This window comes from Telmatherina bonti, assembly GCF_933228915.1.
Source record: "Telmatherina bonti genome assembly, chromosome: 1".
NCBI lineage: Eukaryota > Metazoa > Chordata > Actinopteri > Atheriniformes > Telmatherinidae > Telmatherina > Telmatherina bonti.
This window is the reverse complement of record NC_136619.1, coordinates 25,816,135-25,830,738: the sequence shown is the minus strand read 5'-3', so window position 1 is coordinate 25,830,738 and position 14,604 is coordinate 25,816,135. Positions and strand designations below refer to the sequence as shown.

Genomic DNA, 14,604 nt, shown 5'->3' with positions numbered 1-14,604 from the left:
GGAGCTGCTCACCTTGACTTGGGACATTACAAATTGGTGGAATACTTTGAAGACCTCCTCAGTCCCACCATCTTCCGATGGATGAGGGTACCAAAGAATGGGCTTTCTTTTCTCTGGAGCTGAGGCCAGATGTTGAAGGAGGAGGAGGAGTAGTGTGGTTTATGTCCTGGTCACAAAGAGTGGACCAACTACATACCCTCTTTGGGGTCTGGTCTTGGATGGGGTATGGAGAAGACATTCAACTGTGAAATCCTATGGGGGGGGCTCCAAGAGTATAAAGTACCAGGCCCGCTTATGTATGAGCTGTCCAGCTCCTGTACAACTAGTACCAAAAACCCGGTCCACATCGCTGGAGGTAAAATGGATTAGTTTCCAGTGACGGTTGGATTCCGTCAAGGCTGCCTTTTGTCAACGTTTCTGTTCATAACTTTTACGGACAGAAGCAGAGGTGTTGAGGAGATCTGGTTTGATGGCTTTAGGATTGGATCTTTGCTTTATTGCAGATTTGATTCTGTTGGCTTCATCCAATCATGAGCTCCACCTCTCACTTGAGTGATTTGCAGCTGATTGTGAATCTGTTGGGGTGAGGATTATCACCTCCACATCTGAAACAATGTTCCTGAATCAAAAAAATGGTGGAGTGTGCTTTCCAAGTCTTGTTCATGAGTGAAAGACGGAGATCAACAGGCAGATTGGTGTGGCGCCTGCATTGGTGAAAAGGAGCTGAGCTAAAAGTCAAAGCTCCTACTGTCTGGGAGTTTTTGATCTGTGGTTACACTTTTGGTTGGCTTTTGGAGTTTTTTTTTTGTTAAATAGTGTATTTTCTCCATTCTTCACAGGATGTTTTAAGTTGTCCTTGTTTTTTGTTAGAATCCCTTTGAAAAAAAAATCCCATTTTTATCTTGTACTAAGTTGCCATTTAAATTTTGTGTTTCCACCCCCTTTTCTCCATAACACTGTTCAATCTACATTCCTACCTTGACTGATGGTCACGAGCTGTGGGTAATGACCGAAATAATGAGATTGTCAATACAAGTGGCCAAACTGACCACTAGTTTCCTGAAGCCTGTTCAACCTTTAGAACCCCTTGTAAAGACATAAACCAAGTTTTAGCATTCAGTATGATAACTTATATGTGAATTGGTGCATTCATTAAATCAAAGTGGTATCTTTAATCTCTTAACTGTTCTACTCCTTCTGGACTTTACAAGGTCAAGTTTTGTGCAGATGTAAAATTATATAAAAGATGTCAAATGAGTCTGGACAAGAAATCACCAACAAAACCAAAATATCCAAATATATAAAAGATAACTGATTACATATAACAAAAACAAGAACTACAGAGAACATAAGTGACCTGCAAACATATTACACTGTGAATAAATGTTCAAATAATACACATTGGACACAGAGGTCATAGATAGGCCCCATTTTATATCCGTAGCATTAATAAACATGAACTGTTTCTGCAGTTTTCGTCAGACTTCTTAAACTGGGTCTCAAAGCAGCATTTTCTGTAATTATAAGATCATTTAAAAATGTTTCTTAATTGTTATATTGCTGATGAGTGTAAAGTTTTTAATGTGTTCTCACCCAGTAACAATGTTAATAATGAATAAAAATAAGCTGTGAAATAATTAATAAAATACTTGATTTTTTTTTTAACTTGAGTTCAGGCTTCCTCCTCTTTCTTTGGTGGTTAAATATTTATCCGAGCATAAATTATTTCGCTAATGCCCCCGAAACCCCTGGATAATGACACTGTAATCTGCATAGAGTAATTTAAATCTCTCCTTACAAATGTACAACATCGCTGTTGAAAAAAATATACTGTTTCAATAGTATATTTTTATGCCAAAAAGTACAATCGTACAACAGAGACAACTACAACAAGTTGAGAATCAAATACTTTTGTGGTTGAAACACCGAAAACAAGTTTTATTCAAGAAATACCCAACCCCTCTTTGGTTCATGTAGTGAACCATGAATTTCTTGTATATGAAAAACAAGACCAGACCAGTATATTTCTGATTGCTGAAACTAAAGAATTCTTTTTTTAATCTAAAATAAATTCATAAATAAGTAACACCTTTTTATACAATGAATTAATTTTTCATAACAGTTGCCCCAGAGAGACAGGAAATGTGCATGTTAAAAGTGACTATTTAATTCCCATATTAAGTCAAATGACAGTCATTTTGCAAATGCTACATCTCAAGGGAAGGCAAACATAATATCACCCTGGCTTCATCAAAATCAGGCCAGCACTTCTCTAAGATATTGCATGTGACTAATCCTTACACAGACTTGCTCTAGAGCTGCATCGCTGTGGGATATAGTTAGATGTATCTCTTTTTCTATGTGCAGTGCCAACCATGAGAAAAAAAAAGGAAATAAAGAAGCACCATCAAATTATTTTGTGCCACCAGACACAGTGAGAAAGCAACTAGGGTGAAAACTATGTGTATTGTAATAAGAATATTAATCAAATGTTCATGCACAAGGTTCCTATCTGTGCTCCAGTTCAGAGCCGAGGGAGTAATGTTTGCAAAGTGCTCCAGCAGGCGAGTGTTCAGCTAAAAGAAGATGTAAGTAAAGTGCCGAAATTTGCGCATGCAGAGTTGCTTTTATTGCATATATTAGAATGTGTTGGTGGGGACGTCATTTTGATGAAAGTGGGTTTTCATGTAAATTTAATGCCACGGTTTGCCGAGCTCTGCTTGAATGTGGATAGTAATGAGGACTGGCATGTTGAAAACAGGCTGTGCTGTTCATCTCCTCCCCAGGTGCAAGCAGCCATCACTGGAGAAACCTGACGCGTTCTCGGTTTTCCTGCATTTGTCATGACAAACTGACAACGCCACTTCAATGTCTTTGTACATCCTAAATGCTTTGTGTGTGTGTGTTTGTGTGTGAGTACTTGAGTCGCTGTGATTTCACTTTACTGACTAAAATGCCCTCTTTAAAGTCTCCATAAAACACAAATAACTATGTATTTTAAGTTTGTCACTTCACAGAAACCATTTGCATATGACAGATAAAAACAACTTTTAAAGATACATCATCAAGTTTCAAAGTCATGCTAATGCAGAGGGCCAAGTCCACTGAGGAAACTAATTTACAGATCTCAAAACAGTTTTATTGAACTGCATGTAGCAGACAGATTGGGATTTGTTTTAACTAAATTTAAGAGATTAGATTTGACATCTCCATCATGTGCTACAGGATTAAAAATTTTGGTCAACTTCCAGCTTTGGACTAGCTTTCTAGTATTATTCAACTGGCATCATATTCAGTTTCCCTCCAAAAGTCCAGAATTGATCAATTCATTAAATTCTGCATTGATTATGCAAGAACTAAATTCAACTTTGGAACACATGTAAAATAATAAAGCCCTGATGGATTTTCAGTGATATTTGGCATATTCCACTACTTTGATCCTTTCATATCTGATCTCTGTCACTCGGTTCTCTCCCTCCTACATTGTAAACAAATGTTCTTCTCAATAAAAAGGATCCTGACCGGTTTCTTGAATGAATATAGATGCAAAGGTTCTTGCAAAGGCCTTGAAGTGCCAACATGAAAAGGTTCTTTCAACATTCATTTCCAAGGAACTATCTGTATGTAAAAGGGACGTCAGCTCTGTTATAATATTCACACTTTGTTAAATGAATCTACTCAAAAGAAATAAGCTATGCCAAAAGCAGTAATATCAATGGATGCAACAAATGTGTTTTATTGGGTTTAATGTAATTATCTATTTGTGGTCTTAGCTTTGGATTTGGTGAAAATTCTGTGTTTAAACCCATGTGCACTAATTCCACCTTCTCTTTATGAATTGTTTTAGGATTTCTATAAGGAAGGGATCTTCTGCTTTTTCACAGATCTGGCTACTGAATTTAATCTTCCACCCTCAATTGTTTTTTCATATCTCCAGGTGACCTTGTACCAGGTCATTATTGTATTTGAGAAGTTGTTTTCAATCAATTTACCTGGTAAAATATTAAATAAAAAAAACAAAAGATAAAAAAAAAGCTGTGCAAAATCCTTATTCTCCATCTGCCCTCACCTTCTGTCCGAACCACCATTGGGTGAGCTTTCACAACTTACTACTTTACAAAAGCCATTAATGTAAAAAAATCTATAGATCAATTCAATCATATAACAACTATTTGGCCACTAAGACAAGATAAACTTGGACATGTGAACTATTTTATTTTATTTTTTTAATGAACATTGATAGGAATTCGTACAGAAAGCCATTCTATTTGTGCTCATTTGACATTGATACAGTTAAAAGTTGGCTCTAGGTGTCATTACTCAAAAACAAAACTAGCATAGATTTTCCCAGATATAGTAGATGTTTGTGACAGAAAAGAAAGCTCTTCCTCTTAGGTATGCTTTTCTCTTGTTTTTATCCTTTCTCTTGTTAAGTCAGATGACCTGTGAATATATGACTGTGGCGACATCAGACAATGTTAGAAACACACATCCCATTTATGCACATAAGGGGGCATAAATGGGCTTTAGTCAAACTAGTTTGTGTTTGTCTATCTATCTATCTATCTATCTATCTATCTATCTATCTATCTATCTATCTATCTATCTATCTATCTATCTATCTATCTATCTATCTATCTATCTATCTATCATCTGTGTGTGTGGGTATATCAACATTTTCTTTTTAATGTTTTGTTCTGTTCTCTGCAACTTGCAGGATTCTTTTAACATATTGTTGCTGAATAGATGTTATTAAATTGGTGAATCAACTAACCATAAAAAACAGGGAACAATTGGGATTAGTAGCAGTTTGGAAACTTTAATTTCAGTCAGTGAGACATTAATTGTGCCTTTGGCAACAAATAAAAAAGGCACTTGTTCTCAGTAGTTTACATACAGTTATTTTACAGATATACATTACAAAGATTCAAAATATTCACACTTAGAAAATATTATCCAATTTATCCCAACATTTCCCACAACTGTACAGCTGAATCTCATAATAAACCTACAAACCTGAGACACTAAAATGAAATAATTACATCAAGGACAGATTGAGAAAGCGTGCTACATGGTAGCAAATTTGAACAAAGTACAAAAACTCGTCGAAACCATTACGTCTTTCAAGTCAACAAAAATCTGACTGTACTACATTTACCACAAAATATACTGAATATACTACTTTGCCAAATCTGCCAAATGTCCACTGCCTCTGGCTGATCCTTTTGGGAAAATAAAATGTTTAACATTTAAGATTAGATGTCGACCACTTCTTACATGACATCGTGTCACTCAAACCCAACATGTTCAACCATGCTCCATTTTCCTGCCCCTCGTTCTCTTGGACAGCACACATGCTCAGCCATGTGCACACAGAAGGAACAACTCAATCCCGTGTTTCTTTCTTCAGTCACAGGGCACTGCTAAACAGAACATTTGTGATGAACCATTTCTGTCCAGTGCATTTCTGCAGAGCCAGTTGGTAGCCAAATTCATTGTCGGTGCTTGTTACAAGCTCTAGGCATCTCTTTGATTTCTTGTTTTGAATGGATCCTCCCTGAAAAGATAAGAGCAGACTAGTTATAATCATACCAGGCTCCAAAAGAACAATTTGTGTGCACAATATACTTCCTCTCCTCTAAACCCCACACTGCTGAGAATGGATATCACTATGAGCTGCAGAAGTACCATAAGCTGGGTGTTTGGCTGACTCAGACTCCTTTTACAAAAGGCGCACCAGATAGCATCAACATGGTTTAAAGGCAAAATAATTATCTTTTAATTCTTTTTCCTTAGCAAGGCAGAGGATAGCAGGACTGAATTAGTAGAAGAAATGGACGCAAATAAAGATCATAGAGAAAAGAAAAATAAACTCAAATTGAAGAAGGAAAAGAACACCTCATTTAAGCTTTATTTAGCTACATTATTTAAACTACAAGATTAGGCACATGTGTGTTAGGGGAGCTTTTAATGTGAAGATAAATATAAAATAATTCATGACAGTTAACAAGGTTTGAACAGAAGCAGCACATCAAATTAAAAAAACTTCATCATGACATAAAATGAAGCAGAATTTTGTCACAGTTTCTAGGCTGACAAAGAGCAAATGTCTGACAAAAAGGCCTTCAATGGTTCATACAGTGTGGAGAGAGTTGTGAAGAAAGAAGCCTTTTCAGTGTGATGAGAGGAATGAAGTAAGATGTGGGACAAGAAAAGACCCAAGGACCTGAGAGGCTATCAAAATGGTAAGATAAATGATTATTTCTATATTTCTACAAGCACTTGGTCTTTCTGCAAGGGAGACATTTCTGATGGATAGCAGAATGGTAGTAAATGCTAAAAGTGGGCATTTATAGACCATTACAGCGTTGATCTGGCTGACTAGTGGTGCAGTTTGTGGTGCAATAAAATAAAGGCTCTTTGGTATATAGACACAGATCTGTTTAAGATGTTCATTAAATGTTCTTTCTATGCAAAGGTTTGTTTGCTTCAGTGCTGTGATTTGTAAATTGCTTGAACCCCATAAAGACAGAAACAGATATACTTAAAGGTTTATTATTACTGGTATTATTGTTTGAATCTATGCCTATTTTCAATTTGATGCAAATATAATATAATACATATATAATATATAATACCAATATAATACATCAGCCATTATAGTAAACAGTATAAGCTTATACTTAGAACAAATCTTTAAAAAAATATTTTAGTTCATGATCATACCAAAAAAAACAAAAAAACAATTAATATCTAATGAGGTTTGGAGGTTTTTTTGTTTCACATACAGTAAATTCATATGTACATCAAGTAGTATGTATAGAATCTACTGATCTTAGCTGTCAAATAAAAAAGTTAGGTATAATTAAAACAAAAAAGTCACTTCAAATAAATGTTTATGTTTTAAAAACACATTAGAAAAGAGATAACTGTACATTTTGTGTTTCGTCATATGATGACTTACAGCCATACAAAATTACATGAGAGTAAATAGTTCAAAACAAAACAAAAACCCCAGATTTAATCTAGACTACAAATTATTTTGTTGTGGCCAATAAAACAGACCATGTATCCTACTGCATAAGAAAAATCAGATGAAGCAGGAAAACAAGTAAACAGACTGCAAGATTAATAACCAAGAAGTTCCACTGACAGTGAGTTGGCATTAAAAAGGGGGAAAACAATCCATAACAGAATAAATAACAATCGTTGTTTAGATTTCACCTCAATTCATATGTTGGACGGTTGATATTGGCATCTAATAGTTTTGACATCTTTATTTTCTGTATTTGTTAAAATAAATCTAACTTTTCCCTGAGACCCTACCCCTACTTGTTAATTTGACCCTCAGTGACCACAAATGGTCTTTATGAAAACTGACAGAAAAAATGTAACAATTATTTTACAGAATATACTTTGCTCCTCCTGTCTTCAGGATCCACATTGATGTTTACAAAGGATTTCATAAATCTATTTTATAATAAAAGTAAAAATGAATTAGGCAACAGTGAATATTTGTGAAAATTTGATTAATTGGTTTTTAGTATCACTTCAGATATTGAATACTTAGATGTTTTTAGATCTAGTCAAAGAGACTGATTATTGTATTAATGTAGATACACTTTTGTCTTGGCCTGCTTTATACTGAGTGGAATAACTCTTTTCTTTCTGTGGAAGCAGGGAACCCAGAGAAATGATACATAATGCGAATCTGAATGTGAAATGATAAAATTGGGGTCAAGATGTACTTAATTAAGAGCATGATCATCCTTTTTCACAGTTTCTCATTTTAAATCACTTCACAGCAAACACTTGTATTTTTTGTCAGCCATGTACATTGTGTACAGCTGTATTCAGGTCCTAAACTCATTTTCTTTATATTGCAGAGCAGAATGACACTTTTCATTTCAACCCTGTCAACAGAGGTGTGATTGGTTGATTATTTTTCAAATCAGAAAAAAAAAAACAACAAGGAGGATGCCATAGGACCTGTTGGAACTGCTAAACAAACTGGATAAATGGGGAATAATTCACAGGCTTGAAATGAGGCCATTAAAGTTTAGCAAGATTTTTTTCATGCTGGTACAGAGGCTGTGCAGTTCAAGTAATTTCCCCGTGTACTTTGGACTCTGTTATTACTGTTATGATAAGTTTTCATTGCAACAAAAGAGTTTACTAGGAGAACCAACTTTTTATGCTCTCCAACACCGAGATAATCAGTGAAATAACACATAGTCCCAAAGGAGTTGAAGAGAAAGCAAAGAGGACACAGAGAAAGGGCGAGGCATAGACAAAAAAAGGCATTTCTTCCAACAACTGTAATGGCTAATGTGAAACTGCTTGCTAACAAAAGGGACAAGATTAAAAAACTAATGAGATTTAAAAAAGAATACAAGAAATATATGCTTCACTGAGACATGGCTGCATGAACAAATCTGAGAATTTAATATGTCTGCAAACTGACTTGAGACTTTACCAGCAGCCTATGATGAGAGAATCAGCAGAAAGCTATAAAGGGAGGTAGATTTGCAGTTATTTAATCACCATTGGTGCCACCCTGTTCACTGAAAAGGAAAAGATCTGCACAAGGGACATCAAATCATCAGCTGTGGGTTTTCGTCCATATTATTCACCATGTCGTAATCCAGTCATTGCAATCTGTGGAGACTTATACAATGTCTCCCTCTCTGCTACAACATTAACATTCCAAGAATTTATCAACTGCTTCACCAGTGAAAATAAGATGTTGGACTTCTTTGTGCAAATCTTAAAAATGCATCCAGCTGCTCTTCTTTCTTGTTCCGAAACTGAATCAGAACAAGCACACAGGTCCAGGTGGTGTCAGCCCTAGGGTTCTGAAACCTGCTCAAAGCAACTATGTTGGATTCGTCAGCAGATTTTCAACACCAACCTAAATTAGAAAAGAGTTCCTGTGCTGTGGAAAACCTCCTGTCTTGTTCCAGTGCCTACAAAGTCCCAAGCATCTGAACCAAATGAAACACAGACCAGTTGCTCTGACATCTGGCTCACCTTATTAAGTTTTTGAACACTTTTCAGGACACATTACAATTTGCTTATTGTAACGGGCTTTTAGTTGAAGACCTCATCATGTGCCTGCTTCAGAGAGCTCACTCTGAACTGGACCAATCAGGCAGCCCTTTGAAGATCATGTTCTTTGATTTCTCAAGTCCTTTAAAACAATTCAGCCATCTCCGTTATGTGAGAAGCTCCATAAATACCAGGTGGATACCTCCACAACCTTTCCAATTAAATCCAATCGGAAAACACCGTCCAGACTTTTGACAGGTAGTGTATATGTGACAGGGCCGAACTGCATGGTTTTATGTTGAAGTGTTTTTATTGCATGTTTTTAACCTGTATTGCTGTGCCACTAATCCCCCTGGAGGTATAGAACCACCAAGTTGATAAGCAGCAACAGCAGTGAGTGTACCTGCAGTACTTAAATGGAGCTACAGGCATGACACAGGGGAGAAACGGGAAGCAGGAAGAGAGTCTGCTCCAGAGAAGGCAGGGAAACACACTGCTGAAAGATGGCAGGAAGAGGAAGTGGAAGAGGAAGAGGAAGAGGAACGGACTGCTGCTGAAAGACCAGAGCAGAGCACCGGGGAGCAGATGGAGAAGACTGCTGAGGAGGGGGGCAGTCTGGGTGGGATGTACCATGGGCTTGGCGCTGTGAGGGCAGGACTAGGCGCTTAAAGTCAGCGGCCATTCTGGATCCTATGGCGCAACCACTTAGTCCTGGGCCTCGGGATATTCCTGGTCCAGGAACAAGTGTGAGTATGATGGTTAAGTTTAGGATCCAGAGCGAGATGCTGGCTGCAGGGCCAGGCAGGAGGGTTTCCCTCCGTGTGAATAGTGGACTGCTGTATGAGCTCTTCTCTGCAGGTCTGGAAATGTGGTGTCGCAGGACGGGAGGAACGCACAGAATGGACATGGGTCACCGTAGAGAAGACCACCGCAAGCCGCAACAGTGGCCATTTTAGAGGACTGGGTTGGAGGATGGGGTTTTCATTTTTTTTATCTTTGAAATAAATGGGTTTTTAATATTTTAAGGTATAGTATGGCTTGATTCTGCTCACCCTGATTTTAAAGGACCATCATGGCTCAGAGGACTGTTACTCTTTACGTGTTTTTATTTTATTTATTTATTTTATGTTTTAACATGCCCCAGCCACTGACCGATATATTTCAAAGGCCATGCATAATGTAAAACAGACGACAGAAGACTGACTGGCAATTGATTGTTGCGATTTCACACTGGGGTTAGTAAAATGTTTTAACTTTTATTTTTAAATTAATTTCAATTCATTAAATGTGACCTTTATGTTTTCCAGCAATACTGTATGTTGTGCCATAACTTATTACCTGAGTAAAGAGCCAGTGGAGCTTCATGCGTTTGGCTGCTGCGTAGCTGCACTCAATGAGACGAGGCCTACTGTTCACATCCACCAGGCACTTGTTGTCATCGTCATCAACGGTGGGGCTGAGGAGCCCGATGTGGAGCTGCTGGGTGCTGGTGTAGTACACATTCTGAAAGATACACCAGAAACATTGTGATCCCACGCTGTGTGTTTAGATGACATTCAAAGATACATTCATTCATACTGGAACTTAACTATGCAAGAAGGCTTATTCATGTTTTGTCTTTGAATATAAAATAGTCAAATATATAAGATTGATATACATCCACCATATATGCCGATAACAAGGAAAGAGTAGGTGTTGCAAAGGGAAGCAGCACATAATTAATTCAGGAATGGGAAGAAATCCAGAATAACATATTGTCTCTCTGATGGAAGCTTTCCAGCTACTTTCTTTCTGGGTCAGCTGTTTGCTTTAAAAAAAAGGCTGTAAATATTTTGGCAAGAAAAAAAAAGAAAACTTGTTATTCACTGGAACAAAACAAAATGCAAAAATAAAAACATTTACAACTGCATATACTGTGTACTTTATGATAAGATAACTTTCTTCAGAGATCTAAATCAATGACAATTTGCACGTATCATTTGCACAACCTAAATGCTCAAAACAAAACGAATAACAATTTCATGTTTTGTTTAACAAGTTGGTCCAACGCAGTTTGGCTTAAAAACCCTTAAAGAAACCCATTTTCTTTTTACGATTTTTCACCCTTGTAGTATTTAAAAAGTGAAGAACAGAGAGACGCTTAAAGCAATAAATATCAGTTTGTTTGGCAATACTTTATTTTCTTCTTTTCTCTCCTACTCATCATCTCACGACCTTGCAGATTTCTTTGTGACCCATACTGAGGGCACAACGCCTACATCAGCTGGACTTCAGTATCCAATGATGCACTGCAGAAAATGGCTGAAACTGGACCCACACTTCCATCTCACCCACATAAAAACAATAGTGATGCCAAGGGGCCTCTTTATTTGCACAATGTGTCATTACTTTTCATATGTGCTGATAATTATTGGGTAAATTATTGAATGTAGCATTTTTACATAGTTTAAAGGATCAGGATAGTCTTCCCTTTACAAAGTCTAAAAGTCCCCAAACATATATATCCTTTATATCAAATCATTCTTTTCATCTTATCTTTTGTGTCACATAATGCCAAAAGTGCCTCCTCCACACCAGACTTTTCTTGGTGAAACTGTGATTTTTTTGTTCTTTTTGCTTTATTCAGTGCTGCTCACTTCTGCAGCGGCTCAGGTTGCCAGGCTGTAAGTGGCACTGGTTTCTAATGCTTAAACCATTATGTTTTATTACCATTTGATGTTATTTGGTGTTCTGTCTGATTGCTGATACTATGCTGCCATAAAGTCAGTTTGAACAGTGGGCTTTGCAACGCCCTTCTGTTCATGTTTACCTTTACAGTTTTCCTATAAGGCATTGATTCCCTGTGTTCACCACACCACTTTGAACATAAAGTCTATAGGACTCCCAAAGCTACACCCAGAAAATCAGCTGAAATTTGGAGTGACATGCTTTGACAGACCACAGGAAACCCTTTGCATAGCTTGGTGCAGTATAGACAGTCCATTTATTTAATTCTATCTATAAAACACAATTATAATTAGCAAGTTTTCAGTTATCCAGGTACAAAGAGGAGTTTGTCTAAAAGAGATATAATAAAATTCAATATGCTTGCATAGATGTCGCAATGAAAACTTCTCCTGAATGACTTTTTAATTTGTACATTGCTGTTAACATCAATACAGGTGTAATGAGTGTGAACCATGTCCTGTAGATTTATTTGAATTAGGAAGGGCGATGCTAGATCTCTGTCACAGCAAGCTTTAATGATCTCTGAAAACAATTGCTCACACGTAATGGCACAGAGTAATCGATACAAGCTCGAAGAGGCTGGAAGTAAATGATTATTGTGCTGTGCTAATATTTTGAGCCTTTTTAACAAGGTTATTTGGGCTGATTTATATCCTGAACAAAAACTCCAGAGGGTTGGAAAAACCTCCTACAAATGAGCAGGAGCTAATATGAAAAACTAAGGAAGATGTTTTGATCTTGAAAGTTGTATCAGTCTGAATCTGTAACTTCTCTTACCCCGAGGAAAGCAATCATTCTGCAAACAAAATAAAGAAGGCTGGAGATACAGAGGAAAAACTCTGGTACAATATAACAAGGTCTGGCATGATGTTTAATGGAAAACAGGGACCTTTATTAAGTTTATTTACGATGTGTTACCTTTAAATGGAAACATTGCAGAGCAGATCAAAAGCACAAAAAAGCTGAGTCTCAGCAAGAAAATCCTCAAGATGAAAATAAGATACAGAGGAGATTTTCTATAGACATATACAGGAATGTTCTGACCTGTGGTGTCATTCCATGGCAGAGATACAGGATGGGGACGTTATCATTGTCCGGGCCCTGGTCCATACACAGATCGTTCTTCAAAGAGTTTTTCAACTGACATAAAAAAAACAAAACAAAACAAAAAACAAATAAAAGTTATTTTCTGCAAGTAAAGACAACAGAGTAACAGTGTATGAATAGATATTTCTCATAAATATGTAACAGATCAAGATTTTTTGACACTGAAAACTCTTATCAATTATCGCTAATTCAAGTCCAACACAAAACAAAAACAGTGCCCAGTTCTTATCTAGCAGTCCAAGGTTTATACTAATGTTTATCTTAACACAGACATTATAAACAGCCAACTACAGTTTTTTATTTAGATGCACTAATGTTTAAGGATGATATTAGAAGCATTGAATTAATTAAGTTCCATTTCAGATTAGATGTGAAAACAGTTTTTTTTTTTTTAGGGTTTTTTTTCATTTATTTTGCAGTAATGATGATATCGGATAGGATGGTCATGGTGTGGTTCCTGTTCTCTGGTGGGTGTTCTGGCAAATGAAGCAACACCTGATTGGCATTTGTCAATCAGTATAGTCTGTTTATAAGACCAGTCCAACCTGCTGATTGTCGCCAGATTGCTGATTGTCTTGTAGTAACAGCTCTCGGCTCCTAATTTGCCCAGTGTGAATTGTCAGTTTAGTACACTGTCCTGTATTCTCCCTGTCAGAGATCCTGCCCGTTTTCAGCCTGCTTGCCTGCCTGCCTGTTCGTCTGCCTGCCCGCGTACACCCTTATTTGTCTGCTTCCCTCCTGCTTGCCTGCCAGCCTGCAAACCAGCCTTTCCTACAATAGGAGGTCATCGGAACCAGAAAATACTAATAAATCACTTTCTGGAACTCTGAATTGTGTCCACTCTTTGGATTATTTAAGCATTTGTCCTTTAGGTGTGTGGCTGTTAAAGACAGTGAGTGGGACATGTCTATCCGTTCACTAGCAGAGTTTACTTCACTTTTTTGTTTTTTGTTTTTTTGCATTAACTTTGTACATCTTTGCAAGCTGCACGGCGGCATAGCAGTTAGCACTGTGGCCTCAAGGCAAGAAGGTCACTGCTTCGAGTCTTGGCTTAGGGGGAGGTTGGAATGGTGGCCATTCTGTGTGCAGTTTGCATGTTCTGCCCATGTATGTGTGGGTTTTTTCCGGGTACTACGGCTTCTTCCCTCCGTCCAAAGACATGCATGTTAAGTTACCTGGTTACTTTCAATTGTCTCTGGAGTGAGTGTGAGCATGTGTGGTTGTTTGTATCTCTGTGTTGGCCCTGGGATGGACTGGTAACCTGTCCAGGGTGTGCCCTGCCTCTCACCCAATGATTATTGGGAAAGGCTCCAGCATCCTGCAACCATGGAATGGACTAAGCAGTTAGGAGGATGGATGGATGGATGGAGGGATAGTGCATCTTTGCATTATGAAGTATCTTAGAAATAGGAAAGAGCTGAGCTAAGCCCTTTTGAATCTTTCAGTGCTGCTTCACGCTTGGGTATTATCAAGCAGGTAAGCGATCACACATGTTCAGCGTTAGATACAATTGACACATTCATGGTTCATTACCTAAGGACACATTCAGATCCGACTGCTCAGGCCACATCAAGAAGAAATCCAGACATTTCCATTACCATTTACTTAGCAGTCTAATTGGTATTACCAAGGCAACTGACATCCAGTAAAGTACAGATTTGTACTTGTACAGAATGTACTTGTCCATGTGCCAGTAAAATGACTGCATCAAGAATGATTACA

General features: G+C 37.4%; 1 protein-coding gene across 1 annotated transcript in view; it reads right to left on the bottom strand.

The window, feature by feature from the left end:
* Positions 1–5,410: 5,410 nt before the first annotated feature.
* galnt18b (UDP-N-acetyl-alpha-D-galactosamine:polypeptide N-acetylgalactosaminyltransferase 18b) overlaps positions 5,411–14,604 on the bottom strand; it is a gene marked incomplete at its 3' end in the record, with an annotated part of 94,755 nt that continues 85,561 nt past the window's right edge. Inside the window, exons 9-11 of the mRNA XM_079249416.1 lie at positions 12,820–12,915; positions 10,387–10,551; positions 5,411–5,557 (exon numbers count right to left, since the gene is read on the bottom strand). Of these exons, the coding sequence (XP_079105542.1) occupies positions 5,411–5,557; positions 10,387–10,551; positions 12,820–12,915 (408 nt within the window). The remainder of the gene's footprint in view (positions 5,558–10,386; positions 10,552–12,819; positions 12,916–14,604) is intronic.